This window comes from Fulmarus glacialis, unplaced genomic scaffold (genome assembly GCF_000690835.1).
Source record: "Fulmarus glacialis isolate BGI_N327 unplaced genomic scaffold, ASM69083v1 scaffold50215, whole genome shotgun sequence".
Lineage (NCBI taxonomy): Eukaryota > Metazoa > Chordata > Aves > Procellariiformes > Procellariidae > Fulmarus > Fulmarus glacialis.
The window spans coordinates 6-9,332 of NW_009214605.1; the positions used below are offsets into that span (position 1 = coordinate 6).

The 9,327-nt window shown below is 35.9% G+C and overlaps 1 protein-coding gene across 1 annotated transcript in view; it reads left to right on the forward strand.

The window, feature by feature from the left end:
• Positions 1-254: 254 nt before the first annotated feature.
• Positions 255-9,327, forward strand: part of LOC104077380 (tetratricopeptide repeat protein 13-like) — a gene marked incomplete at its 5' end in the record, with an annotated part of 11,159 nt that continues 2,086 nt past the window's right edge. Inside the window, 5 exons of the mRNA XM_009578599.1 lie at positions 255-349; positions 2,324-2,399; positions 5,231-5,301; positions 7,587-7,652; positions 9,115-9,207. Of these exons, the coding sequence (XP_009576894.1) occupies positions 255-349; positions 2,324-2,399; positions 5,231-5,301; positions 7,587-7,652; positions 9,115-9,207 (401 nt within the window). The remainder of the gene's footprint in view (positions 350-2,323; positions 2,400-5,230; positions 5,302-7,586; positions 7,653-9,114; positions 9,208-9,327) is intronic.

Sequence of the window (9,327 nt, forward strand, 5' to 3'; positions counted from 1 at the left end):
CCATGTATTTTTAACCAAAAGCATAAGCAGAAGTAGTGATAAAACTAATTATATAAGAGCAGTCATGTCAACTGTTGCTTCCCTGGCTGTGTGGATGTAGTGCTGTGTGCAGAAAGCACTTCATGAAAGTTCTGCCCTGTGGAGTGCCCAATGGGGAAGCTGTTCAGATGAACATGAGGAAATTTAAAATGTGATAATAGAACATACATGTAACTCTTTGAGTTCCTAAAGGTATTTTCTCTCTTTTCCCCCAGATTCATCGTTTTTGCACTTCCATGAATCGGATTGTGACATAGGAGGGTCTTCATCTTGTGAATCTGTGCTTTCTCTCAACACAGAAAAAATTCTGGTATGCTATCAAGAATATAATATACAAAACAATTTTTAATAGATTGTTGAAGTCGCAGATCACTTTAGCTGCATAACCAGTTAGAATGAAGTTCAGGCAAATAACTACAGATAGAATCTATTAATCAGTAGACATAGGTTCCCAAAAGGCTTAAGTGTGAATGAACTAAAGTTGCTCATGAAAGTATGATTTCGTAGCACTCCATCACGAGTCTCTCCAGCAGTTTCAACTAATTGAAGCTGATGTTTCCACTGAAGGCTAACCTTCACCGGATTTATTTTTAGGGGTGCAGGGACTATGGCTGAAAAAGGGAAAGGTGTGTTAGTTTTTATCCAGATTAACTACGTGAGGAGGTTTACCACAAAATGCGTGTAAGGATAAGAGTGATAACTTGCAATTGCTACAGAAATAACATTGTGCACAGATGATAGATTTAGAGGCTTCAGACCATATTTCACTAAATGTAATACAGGCATGGTATGTGGAGAATATTCTAATAAAAAAGAGTATCTCTTGGTAGAGAGAATTCAAGAGGATTATTTTGGAATTTGGGTTTTCTTGCAACGCTACTGTTAATTTATTGATCTTGAACAAATATAATCTTCAGTCTATATCAGAACACAGGTTTGATGTTACTTCTTCAGTCCAGTAGAGTCACAGACATCAAAAATCTTCAAATAATTCCCATGTGAATATTGTAGAATTATTGGCTATGGGGAAGCATGGAAACAATATTCTAATTTGAAGCAACTTCTCCAGAGGTGGCATTTGGAAATTAAACTACTCTACTGCAAATCCACCAAGCCAATTATTTAACTTGAATATTCTCCTTAGACATTACTTCATCAGATATTGGTCAGATCTTCTGTCTAGTCTAATCTAGCGGTACTAGCAATTCTTTCTAAGGCAGTGGAATATATATTAGTTTGTTAGAAATTTCCCTGTTTAAAAAAAAAATTGTTTTGAAGAGAGCAACAATTCAACCTATCGGGAACTGGTGCTGTGATGAAAATTCTTCTCTCTTTTCTTGGAGGCAGAATGACTTGCAATTTTTGCATGTAGAGCTGCAGGATGTCTATAACCTATAACTGGATTCAGAATTTGTTGAAGTATGAATCCCATTCCTCCCCCACCCCAAGAACCAAACACTATTCTGTTATTCTATGATAACAAAACAGACGAGGTAGATGAAGGTGGGAGAAACTGTGTGGTACTTCTCTTGCTGAGTGTCACACGCAGCTCTGTAATTCATGGGATATTAATGTAATTCCAGATTCTTTTGGTTGTAGCTTATTTTCCAATAGCCAGTGTGGAATCTTGCTATATCTTATCTTTCGTCCACAGACAAAGGAGTGTAGGCCTTTTTTGTAAATCCACCAAGGAAGAGATTGTACTTTAGTAAAAATGATTTTTTTTCTAATGTTAAGACAATTATAGAGGAAATCTGTAATGGATAGAAAGTTATTGTTAAAAGGACAGCCTTTTTACTTTAGTATGGCTCTGTTAAGTTAAACTTGCCTTTACTGCTGGAGCGATATTCTTTTTAGTGTTTCATTTTCAGTGTTTTACTCTTCTGTAGTACCCTTCCCTTTGCAGGAAACAAAGGAATAAATAACAGGGTAAAGAGTATAAACTGTCCTATAAAGTAGCATGTGTCTTAGAAAGACTTCCAAAACTTCACGTTAAGCAGATGTAATATAGCAATATCAGCCACAGGTAAAATGCTGACAATGTCCTTTCGTCTGAAAGGTTTGGTTAGCCTTATGTTAGAGAGGATATCAGAAGCACCTGACTGAAGAGCAATTTTTCTCCCGGTGGAAGACTAGGAATGAATTTGTTTTCAGTTACCTTAAAGCAATCACATTAGTCTTAACTTTTTGATTTAAGGCATTCTCTTCAGGATTTAAGACACAGGTTTTCTATTAAATTCTTTACTGTTGTTTGCTGAACACTTAAAAACATGATGTTTTACAGAGTCAAGCGAAGTTGCTTACAGAGCAAAAACGATTTCCATTTGCTACTGATAATGACAACACAAATGAAGAATTGGGTAAGATGCCTTATATAAGGTTTGTGCAGGTGAATTATGTGCTAATTATTAGCACTGAATGTTTTGAAACTAAACTGATGATTCCTTAGTGATGCATTAATTTTAAAGTGATCCTAAGAAGCCTGAAAATACAGTGAGTTTTCGCTGGTCATACAAAGACAATATGTATCTCTTTTCCTAAAAATCTTTTCTGCTTTGCTCACTAGAATTCTTCACCATGTCTGCTTAAGCAGATGTTCAAAAACCGTTTTGATTAAATCCTGTTAAACAGTCTCAGCTACTTCCTGCTTCCGTTTTTCTGTCATTATTGATGACTAGAAGTATTTAAACATCCAGAAAATTTTACCAATGGAATATGCTTTATATCAAGCATAGATTTGGATCTGTCTTCCCCTCTCCACACACTCTTGCCATCAACACTTATAGGCAGCAGGAAGGCTTTCTGAATTATGTCCTTATACAGGCTGCTACTTGATGTTTTTTTAAAGCACACTCAGGGCAGAAAATGGAGGCATTTCAAATAAAGCAACAGGAAATACTTTTCTCAAAGGACTTGAGGAAGTTACACTGCTTCTCCAAACTGGTATCCTCTATAGAAAGCAGAGGTATTATGAGGCAGCAAAGAGATTGTTGAGGATGTATGTCAAGGAAGGCAGCAGACTGTCTTTTATATAAGAGCAAAGGGAGACTTTTCTCATAAAGTAAACAATTGAGTCGTTTTTTGTTGACATAATTTCTGCCTTCACGGATTTATCCAGGAAAATTTGGGGGCTTAATCTTTTTTCGTATTCCTAGCATACCTAACTATATTGATAGAATCCTGGAGGGAATACCGAACTTCCATCCAGCAGAAAATATTTCATGCTTTTAGTATCTGCTCTGTAGACTTGGAAGACTATGCCAGAAGGTCCCTATCCTCATGTTTAGCCTGTAGGCTGGCACCTGCCTACCCACTTTATTTCAAGTATGTCATGGTGTGAGGAGCCTGGGTCCTTCTTGTGTTTGTGTGTTACTGTTAACTGTTCTGAGGAGAAGTAGTGTGAAATGTATGGGGCATTCTGAAGCAATGTTGGTACCCGAATACTTGGGCTACTGGACCATTGTTAACCCTTAGTTTTTTCAAAATAAAGTACTTACTTGTATTTTTGTAGTATTTAATTAAAGATTAAAAGATTAATCAAAGAGATAAAATTCAAAAAGAAGCTGATACTGTATCAGCTACTAGCTACCAATCACTTGCCAGAGTTTTACAGACATAGTCTACGACTGCCTGCGTTTTGCCAAGAGCCTTGGATAAACAAAATAAACTCATTATCAGCAAGACAATGAGTCTTCATTATCTTGCTTCCTCCACTTCTTTCCTTAATACTGGCATGGTTGAGTTGATTTTATTTTACATGCCAACTGTTCTGTGTTCTGGAATTGGAACCATGAAGATGATACTAGGAACTGTGTACTCATGGAGGAGAATGAAATGAGGAAAATTCAAGAGCTCTTCAACCTGTCCTTTACTCTGCCAATATTCTTTCCTTTTTTGGCAATGCTATGTATCTGTACCAATTTAAGCTTTTTATGTATTGAGGAGAAAGTTTATATTGCACACAAATACTTCCTTCTGCATAATAGAAATGCTCCAAGAATGAGGCAAGCTCTGGATTAAATACATTTCTTATTTCTCTTTCATTTAACTTTTCTCCTCCTTTAATGATCAGTGGTTAGCGACACTGCCAAAACAACGTGGCTCTGCCTGTGTGAAAGATAAGTGTCTGTGTCCTATTAAAAATACCTTTGTTCTAACTGACTTACTTGTCTCTTCTCATGTTTGAGTAAATAATTAAGCCGATAGGTGCCTCTTCCATTCTGTTTGGATGACTGCTAAAACTCATTAGAAGCATGAGGAAAGGTGAATTCCCGCTCTTAGTTCATGCGTATCAGCTGTTCGTGCAAACTGCCTGGGGAAAAGTTGGACCTTAACTTTCATAGTTCTGCTCTGCAAGATACTTGGTTTTTGTGAGCAGCGTAGACAGAGCTTAGTCCAGAGTTAAGACCTGCGAGAGATTAAAACATGCAAAATGAAACAATCTTGAGCTGTCAGAACTGAACTTCAGTCTTGCAAGCACAACCACAGCTTTCCAGTCTGTGACTTGACTGTATTTTTATATCTTGTGGAGGTTACAGGAATGTGTTTCTAAAACAGTGGTCTGTTTCTTTTTCAAACACTTGGCTTCTACTCCAAAGCAGGGGGAGGAGATATGCAAGAACTTTAAAGCTTTTCATAATTTTAACACGGGTAAAGATTCTATAGTTTTTCAATCTCATTTTTATAAATAATGGAATCACTTTAGTTGAGTTTTTTCTAGATAATTCAAACGAAGGAAAAACTTATTGTGAGCTAGTAAAGTTTAGCAAAATGTGTACAAACAAGTACAATCAGATGTTCTCTAATGGAATTATCGAAAAAAATTAGCCAGTGTTAGCCAGGCTCACGTATAATTGAGAAAGCAGCTGATGGGATCATGGTACCTTTCCTGGTCCTAAGTACTTTAGAAGCAAACATGGACCCTTTCCTGAACAACTTGTAAAAAGGAGAGAAAAAACCCCAAACAAACCACAAAACCTAAAAACAATTCTGATGAGCACAGTATGAACTGAATAATTAATGAATGCTAGGTAACGGTTGAGGAAAGTCATTTCAGTGGCAGTTCAGAAATCATTTGACTACTTAAATCTTCAGCGCCATGTATATTAAATACAACCAAATTGTAAAATGTATTGGAAAAAAAAATCAGATGTTTTTTTCTCTTTTATTTACATTTGTAATTTTTTGTTAGCAATTGCTTACGTGTTGATTGGCAACGGCTTGTATGATGAAGCCATACGACATTTTTCAACAATGCTGCAGGTAAGTTTTCTGTTTGGACCCCTAAAAATCACTTTATGAAATTATCCATTACATTATCCATATGGCTTTTACTAAAACAAAGATTCAATTAAGGATTTTAAAATGAGAGTAATTATTCTATGAGAGTAATTATTCTATTATTTGTTCATTTTTTCCCATCCAAACAAAAGTGTACTCTTAAAATCAGGTGATTCAGTATCGTGGTTATTTGGTGAGTATTTTTCTCCTCTGTAGCAATAAACTTTTTATGGCACTTGGATAAAAAAAAAAAAGCATCTTCAGAAACCTGACCTGTGCAAAATTGAAGTTCCTTTAATTGCCCTCTTAATGTGTAGGCTGAGATATTTTGATGTGGATTTTTTTGGGTGACAGTTAGCATGTTGCCGGTAACATCAGGGAAAAAAACCTGACGAAGATCACTTATTGCTAGTGGCAAGCACTGCATTGCTTTCATGATGATAAATGATTTTGTATGCTGGATTTATCCTTCTTCTTCAGTGGTAAGCATTTGGTGAGTTTAATATATAAGTAAAATGTACTAATACTTCAACTTTTTTTTTTTCTGAATTCTTTACCTTGGTCAGAAATCTTCTTCTATGAAGTAGAAGGGAGCCACTTTTAAAACAAAACCAACCCCAACAGTTTAAAAGCTTCAACTAAAGCTGGTTTCAAAATACTGTATTTTTATGGCTAAGAACCTGGGACTACCAGAAGCATGGACCTGCTTTTTGATCTAAACTGGTTGTAGTACACAAATGCAAGCTGAAAGTAATACTGCAAATATTACCATGTACGTTTAACTCAAGTGTCATATGGCTTGTACTTAAATTGAGTGAAACTGTGGCAATTTAATGGAATTATTCCAGGGAATTTATCAGAGGATCAGAACATTTTTTGTTGGTTTTGTGTGTTTGTTTTAGGTGTTTAGTGATCTCTGTCTTCGATTTGTTTTTAATGTGAGGAATGACTTTTTTCCTTTTTTTTTTTTTTTTAATCCTAATGAGAAATCCTGCTTCAAAAACCACTGGACTTATATAATGTTTCCTGCCTTCTCTTTATTAAGAAGGAAATTTAATATAAGTGAAGATAAGCAAGATACAACAACTGTAGAAAGATACTGTGAGAAGTGTGTATATCATAGAGTACCTTTGCAAGGCACACATCTCATTTGAAATGAATATCACGCTTATTGTATGCCTGAAAGGCTGTAAAGTGGTTATGATTGTTCACTCTGTCTTCCACAAGGCAATTTTAAATACATATAAAGTGAGTATTAAAGCATTTAACAGAACAAAACAGCCTTGCTTAGCTGCTGTATTAAAAGTAGGGAAGTTACCTGAAGTTGATGTTGGCAAGTGTACACTTGGAATCAGCTCACGTCTGGCAAGCTGCAAGGATTGGTGTGCCAGGTATCTGTTGTTTTGTAAATGAAAGAATTTGTTTCTTGGCAGTTGTCCCAGTTAAATGAGACCAGGCCTATGCTACAAACTTTTGTAGCACAGCTGTTTGGTTGCAGGTGTGAAGATGGCGTGATTCCTGACTGGTTTTCAGGGAAACTGACTGCATAGGCATTGTTGTGCCAAGAAAACCAGGTTTGCAGTTGTAGTTCTTCAAATTTGGATGGGAAACCATGGCTGGAGTAAATAACATTGAACAAGAAGTAGATTCACTATGTAAGATGCATGCCCTTAAGTGCCTGAGTTGGAAAGCCATGGACTTAAAGCCATGGAAAGCCAAGGAAGGTTTGTTTGAATTTTGCAGAACTATTTTGGCAGAATACCTCTAGTTTTAGTTGCTGCCTGAATACAAATTTCATCAGAATGTCACAATTTCCTGCTTTCTAATTTTAAATCTTAAATTTAAATTACAAACAAAACAAACTTTGAATGGCTGAATTGTATTTTTTTATTATCACTTCAGTGACATTAGACAAAAGAAGTCATATAATTACCAATAAGGTTACAGGTAATGAAGTTTGGACAACAGACTATACTGATGTGTACATAGCTTCTGATAGGTGGTCATTGACACTATAACTGCACTCTGTTTAGCTCATTTTCCAGACAAATACTCCAGAACAATTCCAGTAAATTGAATTGGAAGATGTGAACATAAGAAAGTATGGGCTGTAATACAATCAATTTCTTTGCCTGACAACTGTGATTGTCATTGCTTACTACTTAAGATTAGCTAGGATTAAATACATATTGAAGAAAGATACCTTTAAAAAAAAAAAAAAAAAAACCAACAGAACTGATTATTGTATTCGTTTTAAATCTTAACAGGAAGAACCAGAGCTGGTTAGTGCAATTTATGGACGAGGGATAGCATATGGAAAAAAAGGACTACATGTGAGTAGATAATTATTTAAATTGATATCTGACTGAATTTTTTGAATGCAAACTATAAGAAGGCCTGTAACAGGAGGAGCTAGACTTATTAGAACTTGATAGGTACATCTCAAAGTCTTTGTGCTGTCCTACTGTAATGATGTATCCATCCCATGGTAGGTGCTCCGTAACGTAGAGGGATCTAGTGGATCATACTGCTCAAGCCATGGGTACATTTGCTTTGTGGGACTGTGGAAGTAAAGCAAGCACAACTGTGAGTGGTGGATAGTAAGGCTGGGAGCCACAGCCACTTGAAAGAGTTATCTAATAAGATAACAGGCAGTATCTTGCCTCTGAGAGGCAGGTTTATGAAGTCCCACTTGATTTGTCTCCACATCTAGTCTGTATTTGGAAACAAAAAAGTCTTTTATTGCAGCTTTGAAACATTGTCAACTCTTGCAATCCAGCAAGCTTTATATTGCTTCTTGATTGCCTATGCCTCTTGATACGTATAGCACCTTGAATTTGTTCAAAAAAATTCAAAGTTAAATTACTTACAGTTACAGCTGACTGCTCAAACAATTTCCTGAGCAAAAATAAGTTTGAAAGTAGACTATGGTCCTTCTAGTTTGAGTTTGTGGCCTGTTGAATCGTGATTGAATGTTTGCTGGAATTCTAGAAGAAAGAATAGTTGAATAACTCCTTGAAAATTTCCTTTCTGTAGAGTATTTAATTCTTTAGCAGTGCTGTCAGGAGCTACAAGTCCCTCGTATTTGCATGCTTTTAACACCAGCATGAGTTTGTCTGAGTTTGGCTAGATGTAGAGACAGCTTCACTTCATAAAAGTTTCTGTGAGCAACACTCCCAAGACACAAAGATGATGTAAGCACGTGCAAAATTTCTTTGCCTTGAAAAAGAAGAAAAAAAGATCAATGACATCTAATACAGAACTTGCTATATAACCAGTTTGGATTTTTTTTTTTCCAATTAAGTAACTGCTTCCATCCTACAATTTATTGAGGAGAATATGAAAATTTAGATAGGCAATATGCTGATGGCATCAATCCATTCACCAGTACTACTTGGATTAAGTTACAGACAGTACTGACAAAAGTACTGGTGGGTGAGAGTATTCATGTGTGTTGGAGTTCACGTGAGAGCTTGAGCCAGCTTTGCTGCCAAGAAAGGTACCGTAAACCTAATGGTTGTTCACAGAGTTATATTAATATATTATTAGAGGTACAGCACAAAGATGATGTGTACAAGCAAAGTTTATTTTTCTTGTTTATAGCAGATAGGTGGGGTTTTTTTCAGCTATTTATAGAATACTGCATATTAATGTTATTAGCAAAGGTGTGAAGGGCTTTTAATGTAAACTGATACGCTTTCAGAAACTTGGCCAATCTAGTTGTCCTTCAGTCTTCAGAGAATATTACTTTAAATATGTACAGTTGTTTACCTTGTTTATTTTTCTCCTTTTCAGGATATGAAAAATGCTGAACTTGCTCTGTTTGAGCTCAGTAGGGTGATTAGTCTAGAACCAGATCATCCTGAAGTATTTGAACAGCGAGCAGAAGTGAGCATTTTTTGTGTCTTTTCAGATTTTTGGAGAAGTTGCAATTACAGTGTTTTCAAGTATTTCTTCACTGATTTAATGACTAAAGCTCTTATCTGTGTTTTTCTGTGAACATTCCTG